The 20,522-nt window shown below is 36.2% G+C and overlaps 2 protein-coding genes across 4 annotated transcripts in view; one reads left to right on the top strand and one right to left on the bottom strand.

Moving 5' to 3' along the window:
- Positions 1-8,030, top strand: part of MYO6 (myosin VI) — a 101,598-nt gene extending 93,568 nt beyond the window's left edge. For 2 of the 3 annotated variants that reach the window (XM_041410680.1, XM_041410679.1), the window contains 2 exons: positions 3,000-3,218; positions 4,616-8,030. In XM_041410680.1, coding sequence (XP_041266614.1) covers positions 3,000-3,218; positions 4,616-4,815 — 419 coding nt within the window. In that variant the 3' untranslated portion in view covers positions 4,816-8,030. Of the gene's footprint in view, positions 1-837; positions 865-2,999; positions 3,219-4,615 lie in introns of all 3 variants that reach the window. The other variant, XM_041410678.1, reaches the window with a different exon arrangement.
- A 4,673-nt stretch (positions 8,031-12,703) lies between these two features.
- IMPG1 (interphotoreceptor matrix proteoglycan 1) overlaps positions 12,704-20,522 on the bottom strand; it is a gene marked incomplete at its 5' end in the record, with an annotated part of 40,621 nt that continues 32,802 nt past the window's right edge. Inside the window, 6 exon segments of the mRNA XM_041410701.1 lie at positions 12,704-12,735; positions 13,027-13,208; positions 13,308-13,484; positions 15,199-15,409; positions 18,568-18,787; positions 19,565-20,130. Coding sequence (XP_041266635.1) covers positions 12,704-12,735; positions 13,027-13,208; positions 13,308-13,484; positions 15,199-15,409; positions 18,568-18,787; positions 19,565-20,130 — 1,388 coding nt within the window.

The following is a 20,522-nucleotide window of genomic DNA, read 5'->3' as shown; positions in this document are numbered from 1 at the left end:
ATTCTTATCACTTTTATTCAGACATTTGCTACATTCTTTTCAGTGTTTTTCATTGTATTTATTTAGCTTCATTGAAATATGGCATAATATTTTGGAATAAGAGAACCATCCAGTTAAGAAGAAATTGATAGTGACCTTTAGAGACTCTCAATGTTAATGCCAGTATAATTCTTTCATTGCAAATAATTATACCACATGACCATTTCACACACACACACACACACACACACATATATATATATATATATTTTAGTCATCTGAGAAGGTAGTAAGAAGAAATTCTGATTTCTTAGGTGTTTAAGCTAAAAGTCTTTCTGATGTCAGTGGATGTGTGCTTCAAGTGATGTAGTTTTTTCTGTACATCTCTTCATTGATTTAATGTAATTTACAGTATCTTTTAAAGTAGTTTTATAAGTATCCTTTATTTAAATTCATATATTCAGCATTCAGTATAGCAGCTAGGCACTGGTTTGTATATTACTATTGGTATTGGCAGAGGTCTGGAAGTTTTTTTTGTAGCAGAAATGTCAAAAAAGAAAAGTACTACATTAATTAACTAGCAGATTTGTCAGAGCAATTTGTGCTTAGCATATGTATCGCTGAAGCTTTGTAACAGGAATTGCAAATTATTAAGGTGATTAATTTTGAGGTTTAATCCCAATGAAAATAGAAGTAGAAAATGAGTAGAAATACTTAGAATCTGCATTTATATTGTAACTAGAATTCCCATTTTTCTGTTATCAGCATTGGTGAAAAATGTTGATGTTGTAATGAAACCATAACTTATAAATGATCAGCACTTTCATGTTTTGTTCAACATGTAATATTTGTTCACAGATTTTGCACCATTTATGAGCAACTCAAGTAAGTGAGGAGAGAGTTGTTTAAGCTAACTTTGAAGAATAGGAACACTTGAGAGCTCTATACTAACGTTGATTGATCCAGTGTTTTGCTACACATGTACGTAAAAGTTAAATGTAAAAAAAATAATGACAATGTTATTCATCTGATGGCAATTATTCATTATTCTAGTAATTTAAAAATGTGTACTTGTCTTCATGAAATCCTACCCATTTGAGGAGTCATGGGAAGGGAGAGTGAAATAACCTTCTTACATAAATTATTGGAAGGTATAATCTCCTATTTTTTTCCACACCCCTAACCCCCCAAAAAACATTCTTGTTCTAGCATTTTTTTATTGACTGAACATGGCTTTTTGTTGTAGCAAAACTCTGGAATCAAAATAATATAACAACTATTTTCCTAGCACACAAACTAACATTCAGGTGGTGGTTTCTTCTGAATAGAGAGCCACAGTTCTATAGCACGAAGCAGAGGCTCCCTTGGCTGCTTAGCATTCCTGTTCTCTAGATATGCCCTTGGATTTAGATATGCCTAGGGGTAGAAATGAGCCTTAGCAATTATCATTGCAGTGCAAAAAGTATTCAACAATACTTAAGCACTGATCTGCTGGGGTAAATGGGGATGATTTGTAGAAAATTGAATTAGTTTTTTATATACTCTGTCTCCCTGTAAGGTGTGTGTTTTATCAGAGTTGATCTATAAAAGTAGCATTCACGTGTTAAAATCTGGGTGTTTTTTCTTCTATGTTTATTGTTAATGCACACATAAAAAAAAAGAGATTCGATATGTATAACACACAGGGGTTTTTTAAGGTTCTGCTCTTCAGGTTTAAAAAAATTATTTTTGCTTGAATCTAAGAAGAAGAAATTTCAAGGTGCAGTTGCTAGTCTATATTAGTCTTGTTCATGACTGTAAAAATAAGTTATAAAAAGTAATTGTCATTTTTCATATTATTAAATGGTAGCTCAGAAATTATCTTCGTTGCTCAATAGACAAGGAAAAAAATTAATTCAGTTTTAATTATTCCTTTTATGCTGAAATATGTAGAAAGTTAATACTGATTTTCTTCTGTAGAGATGGTAAAGGTTCTTAAGCAGGGTATCTGTAACAATGGTGTAAACCACTAAAACAAGATCAGTAATAAACGTTTGCAGTTATTAAAGGAAAGGATGTTGCTTTTAAGATGTTGCATTTACTATTTAAAACAATTATGGTAGTGTATATGTAAGATTAACAAGGTTGATCATTTGATGAATTAATGTAGAGAGTATGTGCTTTTATTTGAAAGCAAGTTTCTCTCCAGAGTCTGAAATATGGGGAACTCAAAAAGTCCAAAAATGCATGTGGAAAATATTTACCAAAAATATATATGAAACTTGAAAAAATTCCAGGTGACTTTCTCCTTTAGAAGTTTAGTCAGCTGATCTTAATGGTCTGAAATAAAGAATTCCTTGAAAAAAGAAAGCAGTCAGAAATTGCTTCTAATGCCAGATTTTGACATACAGAAATCTAGGCAGAAAATTGTTTGGTGGCAGCTTTGTAATAAGCAGTACTTATTATCAACATTTCTATTAATGAATTAGTAATTTCTAACACTATTATACATCCTTTTGTGTTGACTGTCAAACATCAAGTGATGATTTGTATGTTTGTAACTGAAAATGCTTCTGTGCACTGTGATCTTTTTTTTTTTACAAAGAAGTGGACCAAACTAAAGCAATTACTGATAAATGTTTCTGGTTGGTAAGAAATTTTATATGGGAAGTTTTACCTTAAATATTGATTTAAAGCAGAATATGTTATTTTATTTATTTTGTTTTGTTTAAACATGCCATTGGGCAACATGTAGATACAACAGTTAACATGAGCCTTTTCTGACCAGTGTTTTAGCTGTTGCGATTAACAGAATGCACATTATATGAGATGGGAGTACTTTTTAGGTTTGCTGAGACTTAGGTGACCTTGAGAGAGAATCTCTTGGGTTTTGGGGAGGGTTTATTTGTTTTCTTGTTTGTTTCATTGTATTGTTTGTTTGCTTGTTTTTTAATGTGCTGACTAATAAAGCAAGTAATATGGCTTTCTTGTTTTCTAATTGTCTTGTTCACTTATTTTTGGGGGGATGTTTTGTATGATAGCACAACAGAACCCCACAGCCCAGCTACCAGGCAGACAACAAGAGATTGAAATAAACCGGCAGCAGCGCTACTTCCGCATTCCCTTCATCCGCCCCGCGGACCAGTACAAAGACCCCCAGAACAAGAAGAAGGGGTGGTGGTATGCACACTTCGATGGGCCCTGGATTGCTCGGCAGATGGAGCTTCACCCTGACAAGGCACCCATTCTGCTTGTAGCGGGTTGGTATTGAAACTTGGAGAAGGTTCAGAATTAATAACAAACTTTAGAAAGAGAGGATGAAGTTCCAAGTTCCACAAGTTGTATCCTCTTTTTTTTTTTTTTTTTTTTTTTTTTTTCATCAGCAGTTCTTATCTGGGCAGAATTTGAGGATTTGGGACTGCTGTTGATGGTGGCCAAATGTTTCAGAATATCATTAGGACACTAGGTCCTGTGTTTTACTTGTACACGTACTTCAATTTGGGAAGCCAAACACACAGTGGGAAATCAAATGGAAAGGGTTTTATTATTACAAGTCCTGAGATTATTCATTCACTGGAGACAGTATGAAGATAAAACATTACAATTTATCTGGGAAAGATCTACTCATTGTTATACTGTTTTTTGGTTAGCTATAAAGAATTATAAGCAGTTTGTATCAAATCAATTTGTGCATATGTTACATTGTCTTTCCATAGCATGGGGCTAATAGCAAGCTGATGCTTTTACCCTTTTTATGCTAGTAGGGGAAAATAGCTTTTTAATGTTAAAAATTTAAAATAAATGTTGCAATGGATAGGTAGAGATTTATCTGGTAGTGAAACATATCCTCCTTTTCTGAAGGGTAAGGAACGGGGAGAAAACACTGGAGAAATGCTGCTTACGTTTCTGTGTTTTGAGATTTTGTATTTAACTTAGAGACTGAGGAAAGGCCATAGCCAATTTGTTTCACTTCAGAATTATGCTTTACTAGCAATAAAAGTTTGTTTTCTGCAAATGATTTTAAGTAGAATTCCTTATACCAACTGTTGCCGTTCAGTGCCAAAGCCCACAGCTAAAAGTAGCGCTGCTGTCGTGGCTACCTGTTAAAAATAAGACTACAATTTAGTTTGTGAGCTACACATATAATTTCATTGGATTGCCTATGTTGGTCCCATTTGGTAAACACTGTTTGTTTTGGGTGGTAGGCTGACAGATTAGCTAATTGATCCAAAGTCTGGAGTTCTTAATTGCTTTGCTACATGTAATCATAGGTAAAACAGTTCACTGTGAAGTGGCCTGAAACTGAAAGTATATGTAATCCAAATGTGGTTGTCATCCTGTAATGGGTTTCAGAAGAATATATGGAGATGATGGTCTTTCAGCTTCTTTCCTTTATTCTTTTTTGCTTGCTGTTTAAGCACAGCTTTGTAAATTGCAGTATCTGATACTAGTTTATTCTCATGCTGTTTTAGTGTTCTCTGTGTAACAAAAAAACAGGATACTGAAAAATGCCTGTATCTAAGGACTCCCTCATAAGCTCTGAAGTTTACTAGCAAACCAGATCTACAGAAAGGAAGTGTAATTAACAAGGATCTAATTTTTATTGATGGGACCTTTGAATGATGTAAAATATGTTTTCTTCCCTTTACCATGTCAGGTAAGGATGATATGGATATGTGTGAGCTTAACCTTGAAGAGACTGGCTTAACCCGAAAGCGAGGTGCTGAAATTTTACCGAGACAGTTTGAAGAAATTTGGGAACGCTGTGGAGGCATCCAGTATCTCCAAAACGCAATTGCAAGCAGACAAGCTCGCCCTACCTACGCTACAGCGATGCTGCAGAACCTGTTGAAATAACTGGGCAGTCGGCACAGGAGCGTTCCAGATGAGAACCTTGCCCACAATACAAAGGGAAGAGCTCCTCTGGTCTACAGAGGGCCTAAACTTTCTGTAATCAGAGTAGAGATGTTTAATATAAAATGAACAGATTTTATTAATCATGTGGTTTGTTAATTTGTACTTCGTGATGTTTAATTTGTGTAGTGAACTTTACTAGGTATGAGGACCCTGAAGAAACTTCAGTCAGTGTAGTTTGCTGCATTTTGTTTATATGTTGCATTTTCTTTAGCAGTTTCTGTTGTAACTCTTAACACTTTTAAGCAATCTGTCTATACTTGGGTACATATTGCAAAGAACTGCACTGCAACCACCTTTTTATAAGATTCCTTCTTTAAAACACTGAGTAGCTGGCTTCAAGTGGTGGCCTAGTAAAGAGAATATGCTATTTCTAATAACTGGAATTGTGAGGCCTTAGCTTTGACTTCTGTTATGGAGAAGTTGGAGTATACTTTTATATAACCTGAGACATTTTATGTCCTGATTTGCAAACTGGTTAATGTCTGTAATTAATGATTTTTGTTTTTCCACAAACTGATGGGAGATCCTCCTGAACTTGAGACCTGTAAACCCCTGTTTAATTCATTCTCTGTCTTGGTTTAAGATAAATGGTTTTCTGTACATTACAAGAAAAGCATTCATATACATCAAAATAGTATAATATTGGAGGTCCTCAAAGAATGTACTGCTCTTTAGGGCTTATACCACTTCTCTTGTAGATATTTTTCCCTTTCTTTTTCTGCTTTAGACTTTATTTTTCTGACCACATTTCTATTAGCAATTCTTGGACAGTTTGTTTAGCCAGGTAGTGTAATTTCAACATATTACACAAAATTGTCCAAGCTTTGTATCTGAAGGTATATAAGATTAAGGATAGCATTAAGGGAAATATGTTCAGCTTTTTGCTGGCAGTATAACTTAACTGAATATTGTGGCCTGAGCCTCAGAAATCCTCTTTATTTTAACTGTAATGAGATATATAAGATCTATAACTTTTGTTGGACTGTGTAAAAAATTGGTCCAATAACATAATGCATCTTAATACTATGTGCTGATGAAATAGCTACAATTTTTAGTGTACTGGAATATCATAGTGATTTGGATGCTGAGCTGTATATTAATCTCCTCTATCGAGTTTCATAGCTTGTAACAGTTCCATTATTAAGCTGTTTGTTTGGGGAGTTTTTGTGGGTGGGAATCATTAATTTCATGCAGTTTTAAGAAGCATCTCTTTCACTTATGTGAATATTGCTTTATCTTGGTGGCCATTATTTCAACAAATTAAACATGACCATTTGTTATCTCTCTGATAGAAATCCAAAATATAAGTAGCTTGATGTCCAATTATGTAGCCTGATTTAAAAATGAATTTTTGCCCTTTTTAATTGGCAGTTTGCTTACAGTATGAAATAATTTCTGCACTCCTTACTGAGCATGAAACCTCTTGGAAATGTTCATTTTGAAATCCGTAAATATACTTAATTTAAAAGAGGGGTGATTCTGTAACACAGACAAAGCTCCTTGCTGACCTTAGACTGTGGTTGTGTGCCACAGTCTGCTTGTTGTTATAAATGCACTCCTTGTGGGAATAATGTGTAGATATTCAAGTGGTATTTAACTCTACACACCCACTGCAACATTGAATCTTAGCTTCTGCTGTAGACCCACTCTATACTTCCTGGTCATGTGATTGCAAATGAGAAAATAATTTTCATTTTACCCAAATTCTTCATTGAAACAATTGTTTTTGGCTGGAAGATGAAAGGAGAAGTGCATCAGACTGCTGGCTGGAAAGTTGTGTGCAAACCTGTACAGTGTTGCGTGAGTTTAAAGGTGCAGCTTGTGAAATTTAGATTACTTGTTTAATGTGTTACTGCACTGAAACCAAAATGTGACAACTTCCAGTCTCCAAACACTTAGCAGTGCAAGAAGCTGTGCTCATTCATGTGATCCAAGGAAGAAAAATCACTGACCTGACCTGTGTTTGTTTCTGTCTGGGTTTAGCTGCTTGACTTAGCACATTCCATCTCAGTGTATATATCTTTAAAAATCCATGGATCTTATGAGACTGAATACTGTAAGCAAAGAACCTCAAATGCTTACGTGTGTGTGGGTATATACACACATATGTGCTTAAATATTTTAGTATGTATGTGTGTAAACATACCTGCAGGGAACTTTAAATAAAATTAACTGAATTTTTCCACTCTGTTCCTTTAGTTATGTCAGTATTTCCTTGAGTGGCATGGGAAAGAAAATTTATTAATCAGAATGGGGTGTATGGAAATTTTTCTTTACTAAATGACTAACAAATATGAGCTATCATGAAAATAAAATGGACTTTAAAATAGTGGAAGAGGGTCTGGTGGCTGGACATCTCAAATGAGATGTTCCCACCTCCCAGCATTGCTCCAGAAGTATGCCTGATGGAAGCAGAAGATGCATTCCAGAAATCAGGGTATTCTAGTTTGCACATTAGCAGGCTGCTTTTTTTCCCCCTTTTGTTTTTCACTCCACACCAAAAGCAGCTTCTGCTCTTAATTTTACTTTTTTGTGAAACAAAATTAATTTTCAATTAGTTTCAGATTATTTTATTTTTTTTTACATGTCTGGCAATATTTAACTGTCTACCAGTTGTTTCCATGGTCCCTTGTAGTGTGTCAGATAATTTTAGTTGGTTGATTTGGAGAGGAAATATAAAAGGAGGGGATAGGATTGATCTTTAGGACTGTAGGATGACCTGATGCCTATCTGATTTATAATTATAGAGAAAATTATAGAGGTTTTTAAAGCCCAATTGCTTGGTTCTCTGTGTATTTCATTAAAAAAAAAAAAAATAATTCTTCCTGCCTGTCAGTGAAACTGTCCATTATAGTTGAGATTGACTAAAATGCTCCACAAAACAAAGGATAGGAAGAGAATCACCACAATAAGCTACATTCCTGACTAGGTGACCCAGGAATATTCATTTTCTTGAGAATGCTACTCTAAAGATCCTTCAGTACTGACTCTGAAGGTCATTCATACTTGTCTTTTATCCACTGATAAGATTGTGTTTTTCTTTACCTAGTTGAATCCTCTGGGTTTTTCTTCAAATATCTTTATTTTAAGTATTTAAATGACCTCTTAATACTGTACTGAAAATTAAAAATAAAAATAAACACATTCCATGTTGAAATCTTACTTGTATCTTCTTACTGTTTTGTCTTTGAAGAGTTTAAGCATAAAGGTTAATTAAGTTATGAGAAACATAAAAATATTCCTTTGCTTGTTCTGTCTGCTGCTTTTCCATGAAATATTTTTGGTGCTTAAACCTACTTTTTAAAGCTTTATTCTAGTAAAGATTTTACTTTCTAAGGTATGTGTTCCTCCAAAATAATATTCAGATATTAGAAAGTTCTGATTTTGTTATCTTAAGTCTTATACTTCATTTCTCAGTATTTGTTGAAATAAGTATTTTTTTGCTTTCAATATTTTTTTAACATTTATTGCTATCACTTAACATTTATGTCTATCATTTGCTATGCTATGTACTCTGCATCCTTTTAATTTTAGATTGTGTCAGTCAGTGACTGGTGACACCAACTCTGCTGCTTGGAATGTGTATGCTGTGGGGGAAGCTTTATGTTTGGGATGGAGATGTGGTATTGCTTTTGTGGGGGTTTTGTTTGTGTTCCTCTTAAGAGTCTTGGGGAACTTTCTCATCTTAAGGGCCAAATCACAGTGATAGTTTTTTAATTTAAATAGATCCAAGCAATTCAGACTTTATCTAGGAAATGTAATTTTGTTTCAGTTTCCTTATGGCTTTTATACCACTTGTATAAAACTGTTACCAACTGTAACTCTACATCAGTTTTAAAGTTACATGATAAGCTTCAGTGCAACATTAGGCACCACTTCAATTCCCTGTGAAATTTTCAAGTAAATTATTTTATTTTGTTTTATTGAAATACAAAAGGTTTACATCCAGCAAATATATTTGGTAATTAATAGTCGAGAGTGATAAATACAATAATGAATAATCATTATTAAAATACACATTTTAAAATTACTTATTTTTTTAATCTGGCTAATGATAACTACCAGAAGTTGAAATACGCTAAACACATACAAAAATACATTTGTAATGGAAAAAAATTGAATGCTATCAGCATTCTTAATGCATTCTTAGCTTACATGAGCAATAGTGAAAAGCTAGCATTTGTAGGCAAGGATGACTTCCAGTGCCTTGCAAAAGTACTTTTAAAGTAATTTTATTCTGAAGTGTTACTGTGTAAAAACACATCTTAGGTTTCTTCTTTGTTTTTCTTTCCTACTTAAATAAAGTAAAACCACTATTTCAGCTGTAGAAACTCCTTGGTGCACTGCCTTCATCCGTACGCAGTCACCAGTTCCGGTGGTTTTGCAGGCAAACCCGTGCAGTTGTTGGGAATTCGTAAACAGTTCGTTTGAGTGGACTTGAGAAGGGGAACCAAAGTTCAGTCTTTGCTGTGGTAACTGCACGGCACGAAGTAAGAATTGTCACCAGTGTCAGCTGCTGTCCTGGATACACGGAAGTTTCACATCTGGATGAGGAGTTGTCATCCAGGATAGTCATGAACTGTGTAGAGGCTCAGTTTGAGCTGTAAGTACGACTTGTGGTGTGCACCAAGCAGCAAACCAGTGCCTGAATACAGCACTGGTACAGAATATAAATAGAGATACATACTCAAGAATAAGATACTCAAGGTAAAATAATGCTCCTACTTGAATCAGGATTGTGGATTCATAGTGCATAAGTTAATAAGCCTACAAAATATTTAATGGCCACCTGTTGTCTGTTTAGATTTCTCCTACAAAAACTAGCAGTAACGTCTCAAAATTATTTGTGTGGATACTGACTCTAAAGTGTAGGTTCTCATGTGCAATTCTAATCTACTCAACACCAGGAGGGTGCTTGTGAATACAAATCTCATGTTCTGGAAAGATGAAACTACATATATTGTACCTCAACAAAAAGTTTGAAGTCTTAGGATAACCTGATAGTTTCACTGTCATCAGAATTAAACAGTTAAGTGAATATGTACATATGTAAAAATGATGTCTTTATTAACAGGAAAATAGGAATCTGATGTTCATAGAAACCCTTGAAAAATTAAATCCAACTTCTGTGTGATTTGCTATGTGAGCATTCAGGGAGGGAATGAAGAAATTCCCAAATGCTTTTTAATGTGGCCTTTGGTCAATGACAGCTGTAATTTCCATTCACTATTTGCATCAGTGTGTGTAAGGAAGGTTAATAAAGGGGTATAGAAATGCACTGAAGCTCCACTGACACTTTTACCAGAATGGTTGTAACATACAATATTGAAAAATGTCACATCTCAGCAAAATCTGTTTCTAGCACTCAGTTCTTAAATAAAACAGTTAAGATGTGTAAGCACCAGAAGCTTAATGCATGCATCTTAATAGTGGGAACTTCCTACCAGGCATTTTAGACATGCTCAAAAGCTGCTCAACTTGGTAATTTGTTTTCCTTCAGTAAAACTATTTTTTAAATGTGTATTGATTTTAGAGCCAAAATACTGTATCTTTAGGAATCCTTTATTTTTTTTTTCATACTCATCCTGAAGTCCAGTCTTGAATAATGCAGACCTTCTTTCTTGAATACCTATAAGAGAAAGTCCCATATGACATTTGAAAAGTATTGTTGAATTTGAAAGTGCACTATTTATCTAAGAGCTAATAGGCAAGGTCACACTAAAATCTGATAATTGTAGTTCATCGTAAGTATCGAGCTTCGAGAATAGAAGACTCCAGGGAGACCTGCTAGTGGCCTTCCAGTGCCTAAAGGGGGCCCAAGAAGGAGGGAGAGAGACTTTTTGCAAGGGCAGGGAGTGATAGGACTAGAGGGAATGGCTTTAAAGTCAAAGAGATTTAGATTAGATGTAAGGAGGGAATTCTTAACTGGTGGTTAAGAAGGTGGTGAGGCACTGGAAGAGATTGCCCAAAGAAGTTGTGGATGCACCATCCCTGGAGATGTTAAAGGTTGTTAGCTCACGAATGACTAATTGGATAAAACTCCACTCAATCAAAATCCCCTCTGGTAAATAAGTTTTGCAGTAATTTTCCATGCAGTGATTCTGTAACTAAACTGGAGACATTTTTCAGATTTGGGGAGGATTTGAAGGGTATTTAACTTCTACTGGAACTTTGCGCCTATTTTCATATATGCCTTTATAAATACAGAGCTGTACTTACTCTAGATAATATGTCCTAAAAAGCTGTCACTGCTGTCATTACATATTGCAAACCAGAATTTAAATACTGAATTCTCAATTTGGCCTACAAGATCCAGATAGCTGCATCCTGAAAATTCAGTTCAAGTGCCATATTCTATTTAAAAAAATTTGGCCCTGAAGGAGTTTTCTAGACTGAGAAATCCAAGTGCTCCTCTTACTTTCAACTAATGAAAGGTGTTCTACCTTTAAATTTTCTTCTGCCGTTAACTTTTTTTAAAAACATGTTGAATCTAAGGGTGATGTAAACATTCACTGTGAACTTAACAGTGAAAAATAGCCACCTAGTTTTTTTAAACCCATTTCAATTTTGTGGTTGCTGGATTTCTCACTAAATTAATTTACTTAACTAGATCTTGAGAAGAGTTTTGTCAATGTACTTTTGGCAATTCAAATGTGGTCTAGATGACATATACTGTGTTTTCTTTCACAGATGTGCCGTTTTATTACTTTAATAAAATATTAATTCTCTTCTATGTAGAAATTTCAAGTAGTTTAGCTATTATGAAAATTTATTGGTCTACAATTGCCCACAGGCACATTTCTTTTAAGGTGGGTGTAAAATACTAATTGCAAACATCTGTGCTCATGCTTTTATGACCAGTGAAGCGAGTTCATTCTTGAGCTTTTCCAAACTGCTACTCCCTGCTGTTTGTCCATCTCTGCCTTTGTGTTCCAGTCCCCCCATTTTCAGCTCAGTCTGTAACTGTACTTGAAGAGACCAGACCTGGGTATGATGAAGATCAGTGGTAATAAATCTTTCTATATGGTATCTCTGCTTGTTCCTTTATTTACATAACAACAAACATGTTAGGAGCCCAAGATTCACGTAGTTGGTGTCCTGTCTTCCAAAATGTCCAGCTAGTGCCAAGAGCAGTCCTGTACAGATATTCCCTACAATAACAATGGATGCTAACAGCTATAACAAAACCTTTTTATTCCTAATTGGGCTGTAATTCAGAAAAATGAAAAATGGCAAAATAAAAGCTTTTTTTGTACCTATCAAGAGGACATACTCAGATACATCAGAAACAGTCTGCCAGTTTTAGAGGAAGTTTTACTGAGCTTTTCTGCTTTCTGTCTTTATTTCCCCCACAAAGATACAAGGGGTTTCAAGTAGCAAAACTTGAAATAATACTTGAGATATGAGCAGTATTCTGCTCAAATTAGAATTCCTACTTGTCAAACTCTATGTAGCTTAACCAGACGGAGTGATCTGAGATTTTAAGTGAGCTGTGCTGCTATTTAAACCTCTCCTTTGGATTGCATTTTGTGTTAATTTGTCATTTCAGGTATTTCTTCTTCCTTCACATGTTCCAGTGACCGCCACATTAGCACATGGTTATACAAAATAGAACTTTGTTGCGTAAAAACATTTAAGAAGAAAATGTAGTTGTCATATCAAGCGTCAAAAAAAATCTGAGTTTTTCTTTGTATGGAATTACTACAAAGAGGCTCCCTGGTGGCATCAACAATGGGACACAACAGATTTTTAAGGTTCTTGAAAATAGTGACAAACCTTGGTTTTGTCCGGCTGATGCTGGAAACGAAGAATTCCAGAGACTAACTTGTCAGTCTTGGTTTTGTAAACTCATCTGGTGACCTACAAGAGTAAAAATACCAAACCACTAATTATTTCTCTAAATGACTAAAACCACTCAGCTAGGATAGACTGCCAGAGCCATGCAAGAGAGCTGTAAGAAAAGCAGTTCTACAGTGCTGTTATGAAACCTACACTGCAATGAATGCATTAGTATTTTCAGTTCTGAAACTGCCAAGCAAGAGAGTAGCTTCAAGTTTGATTTAGTTGTGGAGTTAATAGATGAAGGTGGACCTGTTATTTCAAGTGGGGCTGTTTGTTGAGGGATGAGAAAGGGATTTCCATGCAGTTTACCTCCAGGTTGAATTGTGTTTTCAAGTTCATGTAATGCTTGGTGATCAAGGATCTCTGAGGAACTGAGACAAGCACTTACACTGCAAGCCGTGTGACAAAAGCTAGATAGGGATTCATCGTGTTCGAAAGCAGGATTAATCCTTACAGCATTTTCTGAATTGCAGCTGCTGAGAGTAGGACTTCTACAACGCAGAATATTTATGTTTAGGTAAGATTTTAAATTGCAAAAGAAACAAAAGGAATATTTTGAAATGTGAAGGAAAAGATTGTGAGCAGCTTACTGCAAATTAGAGTTTCTTTTGCATTTTCTTCTTATCTTAATAATTAAAATGATGAAAAGAAAACCAAGGCTTCCTAAGCCAAGAATGAGAAGTTTAAAAGTGAAGGGTTGTGTGGGTTCTGGACCAAATTTTGCACAGCGCTGTCCTTGGTAAAGCTGGTGTCTACGTACAGGGCATCTAAAACAAGGAAAGGAAGAGAAAAAATGTACAGAACTTCAAGGCAAAAAATACTGAGTATCTTAAACAAAAAGAAAGGAAAATCTGCAATGTAATATCAACTCATTATTTCCACTACAAATAATTATGTGTCTCCATGAAAATAATGTGATTGATCATACGCAAAGAAAATACTTTTACATTCAAGAGTGATTTTTAAATAAAAAGACAGTGACATATTCCTTCATGACCTACAAATTTTAAGGAAATAATGCATTTTAAATATCTCTGACAAATTTCTAATCCCACAGGTAACATTTGTGGTTTAGAATTTTAGAAATTCAGGTATGTTTTAAGATAATGTCTGAACACAACTTTGAAGCTTATATTCTGTTTACTGGTGATTTCACTCTGGGGAGTAAGGTCTGAAATGAGCGTTCTACTGCAAATAGCAGAACTCTACTCCTCTTTTTAGACAAGGGGGAAGTGAATTTATGTGGAGAACAAGGGCAAATAGTAGCCATAATTTTCTCTCTGACAGTACAAATTTGCACAAGCTGTCAGTCTGACACTGATGGGAATTTGTGTCTTGCTATACTTCACAAAAAATTTCATTTATTGTTTTTAGTCCTTTTATAATTCCTCATGATGGTTTGGTTAAACCTGTACATTCAGGGTTTTTCTGGGTGGGGAAAGGGGTTTTTTTCCTTAGTGCATCAGTCTTGGAGGAGTAGGTCAGACCCCTTGCTACCTCAGCAAAGTTTTGAAGAGGACCTTTCTAGGTCAAAGGCTGATTTCCAGTACTAAATGCTACAGTTGCTCTATTGTGACTCTGAAAGTCAGGAATTTGGCAGTAACTGTGGTGAATTCAATATAATTCCTGTGGTGCCCATTGAAGAAAATTAATTTTGGTTGTTGGGTTGTTACAGTGAATAATTTGAATAATTTATCCAGTGGTCTTAATTTTTGATGTTAATCCTAAGTAAGGTAAAAGATGTATTGTTATTCTAGTCAAAGTATTGATAGAAAATAAGCAAATGCAAGAATTGTAACTTGATTCTCGCTTATGTACATGGCTGGTCAGGTACTGTGTGCAAGTCTAGTATACAGTTTCACATAATGCTCTGAATTGTCTAGTCTTACAACGAGAAGGAACTTGATACTTTGGAAAAGAGACTGAATATGTTCAAGTACTGTGTAGTTCTCAGTATTTACTTAAGATAATTCCATTTAAAAATCCTTATGAAATATATTTGCAGTAAGGAAGAGCTGCTAATCTTCAAGTCTTTCCCAGAAATCCCTGAAAGCAGCTTCAGCCTTCATGTGCTTTATCAGGTAGTCTGGAATCACAGTCTGTATGAATAAAGATTTCCTTTTTAATATATCTTACAAAAATGTAGCTTCTTAAAACACTACCATGTAATCAGTAGCAAAACTGTGAATGTGTTATTTCATTTTTCCAAAATGTGTTTGGAAATCTGAATGAATGCATGCTTTTGTGTGTGTCTTCACTGCCAATGATGCTGAATTTCTAATAAATTTCTGAAGCATCTTTAAAAATAACTAGATCATAATGTTCTGTGTATACAAACAGGCAGAAATGGATTTATCCATGGTGAGACTATTTATACTTCAGAAGGGTATTTGCAGTGTGACTTACAGCATCTGAACGTCGAGCTTTTGGCTGATTAGCGTGGTTTATGGGGCTGTTAACAGAATTCATCAATCTGTTTACCTGCAGACAGCTCCTCTTCCTGGCACCAGCTCACATTTGCCGCCGTTGACACAGAGATGGGGCTGCAGCTCGCACAGGCTCCGGCAGGGCAGCCCATCCTGGCTGGCGTAGCCAGGCTTGCAAAGGCAGTCGGCCTCTTTTGTCCACTCGTTCAGTACGCACTCGGAAAACTTGTCACAAGCCATGAATTTGCAGGGGTCTGCCTGGTCAGCTGTAAAGGATGGGTAAATCATTAACTGAAGCATTGGCCCTAAGGTCTTGGCAGGGCTTGTGGCAGCCAGAGAAAACAGCTCGTGTTTACTGGCCTGCCGCTTGGGAGTGCTGATGGGAGGATGTCGTCCGGCATGGAAGGACGCACAGCCTCTTCCTGTACAGGACACAGCCACTTCATGTTGACATCTGCCCTGATTTACCCCACCTCTGCTAAGCAGTGAGTTTATTTTCATCTCACTGACAAGGATTTTCACATTTGGATGATTTTACCCTGTTTTTGCTGTGAGTGGTGTCATCATACTCGTGGATCCTGTGCTACAGCCTTATGTGAGAGGAATAATTTCAACTCTAATTATGTGTTCTTAAACACATAATTTAGGACATGACAGAGGAATGGAATTAGATTATTGACTATTGCACAATACTAAGACCTGCAATGTAGAAATACTGTCATATTCCACAGAATATGCTTACAGGCTTTGTAGTGCTGGGTTTTGTGCATGGGTGGGGTTTTTTTGTTTGTTTGGGATTTTTTTGTTTGTGCTGTTGCTGCTGTTGTTGTTGTCTTGGGCTTTGTTTGTTTGTTGGAGTTTTTTGGGTAAGGTATTTTTGTGCTGTGGTATGTTAACATTGGAAAGGCCTGCTTAGTTTTTGTTTTGTTTTTTAAATATTAGTGAGGGATACCTCTGTGAGATTAAGGCAAAAGGACCCTGCTGATGTTCATGGGAAGGCCCAAATCAGAGACAGCTGTTACACAAGTCTGCTTCTCCTTTCCCATTCTCTGCCAACCCAACCTGTACTGATGGGGTGATGAGGAGGAGGGCTGCATCCACCTGGCCTGTCTGATGTACCCTGTTTCCTGTGTACTATGGGGCAAAAATCTTAGAAGGCAAAAAGTGAGTACATCAGGGTACACAAATCCTGTTCTTGCCATCAAACAGCCCCAGTAAGATGTATGAATCCAGAAAGGAAAAGAAAAAAAAAAGTGGACAAAAGTAGAAAAAGAGAGCAGAGAAGGAAATGAGAGCAGATATACAGGTATGAGCTGGGCTGTGTGGCCCTTCATGTAGTTTAAAGAGAAGGTTTGTACTGGATATTGCAGCTTGCAACTGGGATGAGAGGTTTCTCCTGCAGCCATTCACGCTCTACATACCAGATGCTCAGTAATACTAATTTAAATGAAAAATGAGGATTGCATTTGTTATAGGAGTACTGGAAATCTCAGACACACACTGGGATATGCTTCAGTGGTAGAAATGAATCCATCAGAGCTGTTCACTTATAATCCCTTGATAATTTTATATCTATTTCCTGTTTTGAATTCTTGACTAGTGGGTTTTAGTGTGCACCCTTTGCTATATGCAATGTGCATGTTGTCTTGATATGTCCTTTGCTCCTGGACGGGGAGTGTGAGCTCAAGGAAACTCCAACAAGTAGAGCTTGGCTCAAGCATTTGGCTGGGCTGAGTTCTTGTGATAATATTTCATCTTCCTTAACACATACGTGCATACTTTGTTATATTTTCTGTTTTCACAGAAATCAATTATTAATGAAAATTTAAAAAAAACAATTATAGAAATAATTAGTAGTTATTAATTATTAAGTCCTAATTAAATATTTAGTGCAGGTATTTTGAAAAGTTCTTCTTTATGGTATTATTTATGACCAGGGCAGTCAGCCCTTTGCAGCTGCTGACTCTTGATATAGATTTTGGACTGTCAGTTCCCATCCATGTTTCACTTTGGTAGAACATCATTACCACTAGATGGCTCTCAGTTTCACAATAAAGAGGAATTTGCTTATATTGCCTTAACTTGATACACAGGTTGGGGTTTATATTTTTTGTTTGTTTTCTGAAATTAAAATGCATCAGGCTTTGACACAGCTGTACTGGAATATACTGACTTTGTGAACACAATTTCTTATATTTTGACTCTATACTACTTTATAAGCTTATAAGCCTTGAAAAACAGCTCTCTCCACAAACTCTCTGTAATGAACTCTCTGTTTTCTTGAATTGATGTTGAAATACCACATCAGTAAAGCATATCAGATGAAGATGAAAGATTTAAATTTTTTTTCTGAATTTGCATTTTAGGATCTTTCTTATTTTAATTTTTATTTAATGGAAATTTATTACTAAAGCAGGGAACATATGGCAGCCGAAAGTACACTCTTTATAATTAACTAATTTGATACTTTACTCATCAAACATCAATTTATCATGGTTTATTTGAAGGGTAGAATACTGTGATTTTGTTGGCTTTCTTTACCACAAGCTACCTATACTTTTAGTGGCCACAAAGACATATGTAAAATGAAAACTGGTTAGAAACTGAATTGTAAATGGATTTTTGTTCCAGAATTGTCATAGATCTGTACATAAAAAGACAGCTTAACCAAAACTCCTTGAGGCATCTGCATACCTTTGCTGTTGTTCTTCTCCACGACAATGAAATTAAATTCTACCCTGAAATAATTTCAGACCTGAAAATAGATTCAGGCTTCAATTTTATAAAACAATGTAGTTTTTGAAAACACTAAGTTTTTGACATAAGAATAGTGTCCAGATGTGTAGTTACTGACTTTCTGCTGTTTAGCAAAGACTATAAACTTATTTGAAAGATATAAATTCAGAGGGATTCTAGAATTACAAATCTATGGAGTACTAAAGTCATGCCCAATTAGTGAGTGTCTGTAGAATCCAATTATTCCTACACGTTGTCTCCTTTTGTTTTGAATGCTGTATCCTTTTTAAAAAAATCTAACGATGCTCTAAACCATGGTATGCTTACAACATTGCAATAATCATCAGAAATTATGTTTCCATACTCCAGTGCAAGACCTGCAAACTGCACATGAACATTTCTTACACCTGTTTTCACCCTGTACTTATTCTAGAGATGACTCTGTCTCTGAAAAGCAGCTGGTGAACATGCACAGCCCAACAGCTCCACCCAGCTTTTCATTACAGTATGAAAATACATCTGCAGAGAATGTGCAACATCTTTTTTTGTCTTATTACACCCTATCACTGGGAGGATATTGTTAATGTGGTTATTTTCAAGACAGTCATATTTCTGAAGCTGTAACAGTCTGAAAAAAGATAGTCTGCTTAGTTTTGTTTTAGCACATACATTAGTAATGCAATCTTACCTGGCTCAATATCCAGAGAATAGCTGTCAATCTCCAAATTGAGGTGCTGGGCTGCAGCATCACAGAAATCTTCCAAAACACAGTGTACTGCTTCTGTGATATTGTATGGCACTGTCTTGGCAAATTTCATTTTGCTGTTCACAATCACACTTCCGTTCCTGAAGTTGAGAATTTCCAAGTGCTTAAAACCTGTAAGGTTGGACTGAAGGTATGGAAGTAACTGCAAAACAGAAATTTGCCTTTATTTTAACTTACTGTCAGTATCTACTGCTATTAATTTCTTTTATAGTCAATTTTCCTTATCAAGTACACACATCACAGATTTATTTCCCTGAGTTTAATACAATTGTTAAGCTCCATGAACAAATTAACTTTTCTGTTTAGCAGCATCTTCTTCTGGATTTCTGCTTTTTCTCAAAAATGTATTGAGATGGATGGGCAGCAATTTCCCCTGTAATGAAATGCATAGCAGCTGGGAAGTTTATTCATTTGGAAGAGAAAAAAATTACCTCACTCAAAAGCCAACTTTAATTATTTTCAAACATTCAATCCAGGCAGGTTAGGGCATAGTATAAGAGACATGTTATAGCTGAGCTGACCTGTGCCCTATTGTACCAACAGAGAAAATCCATATCTAATCACAGTCTATGCTATGATATATTTTTAAAAGTCTATTTTTAAATGCAACAAGCAGACACAAGTCTCAGATATAATCAGCACCACTATACTGTTGACGTGGATCTAAGAAAAAGCCAAATAAATTGCATGCTAGGCATATATCTGGGTTCTCTTGATCAAGTAAAATCTTTCATCACTGACTTCACAAACTCTGTCTTCAGACTCTAAGAGCATCCCAGGCTTATGGATCCTTTAAAATACAGATTATCAGACCGAACTCTAGTAGGATTTAGTATTGTTAAAATTCTGTGCACTTCAGTGTACTCCTTTAAACTGCACCCAGCTACCACACATTCCGTTCAAGTTGACTTCCACCCACCAATTGCATGAACTGTTGTTCCAGCGCTTTGTATTCTGTCGAGCTCCTGTTGAAGAGGTCATCGGAGAAGTGCATGTTGGTTACCCTCAGGCTGAAGAAAACCACCAGCTCTTTGCCTTTGGCTGCAGTGGTCATGGAGCTGGTAGTCACATACTTGAGCACCGGTGCTGGGGTGGTTTCTGCAGGCTCCGTGGTCAGCACGGGGATGTAGCCGCTGCCCTGCTCGCCCTCGTCCAGCGCGGCCGTGCTCGCCGCGCCCATCTGATCCAGCTCGGCAGCGATGTCCTGCACGCCCATCCCGGTGCCATCCGCAGGAACGCCCTCAGGGGCTGGGGCTGAGGAGCCTGGTAACTCAAGGGACTGCTCGATGATCTCAGAGGGGCTGTAGGACATGCTGGTGGCTGCGGGCAGCGGTGCTACTGATGGCAGCACATCTGTAATGACAGCTCCAGGCTGCACGGTAGAGACATCACTTGGACCAGTGAAGAAAGGCAACCCTTCATAAGTGCTGGATGTAACAAAAATGTCATCACCTGATGATTCTGGTTCTTCCATGATCTTAACTGCTGCAGAAAACATGATAAAACCAAATTAGCTATGCTGAAAAGCAAGCATAAAAAGCATCAAACATGGAAAAAAAAATGTATATGGCATTTCCACTGCAACATTTTTAACAATAAGTTTAACAGTATCTAAATATGAAAATGTTAATGCCACCACCAAGAAGGTCTACTGGAACAAAATACCTCATATGCATGTTTGAGTGATGGGATTTCTGCAGGTTCTGTGTTTAATAGTTATGCTTGGCAAGTATTTCCTGAACCTCTACAGCACATTCTTGTTCTGAAGGTACATAATCACACTGTCAGTTTATATTGTCTGAAAGGGGAGATTGGAGCTTTGAGCTCTCTGCTTGGAACACTTGTATGCCAGAGTCATTCTGCTTCCCTCTGCGAAA

Source organism: Onychostruthus taczanowskii, unplaced genomic scaffold (genome assembly GCF_017590055.1).
Source record: "Onychostruthus taczanowskii isolate IOZ18803 unplaced genomic scaffold, ASM1759005v1 scaffold33, whole genome shotgun sequence".
Classification (NCBI taxonomy): domain Eukaryota; kingdom Metazoa; phylum Chordata; class Aves; order Passeriformes; family Passeridae; genus Onychostruthus; species Onychostruthus taczanowskii.
Note: the sequence above shows the minus strand (reverse complement) of the source record. Positions and strands in the feature narration are given on the sequence as shown.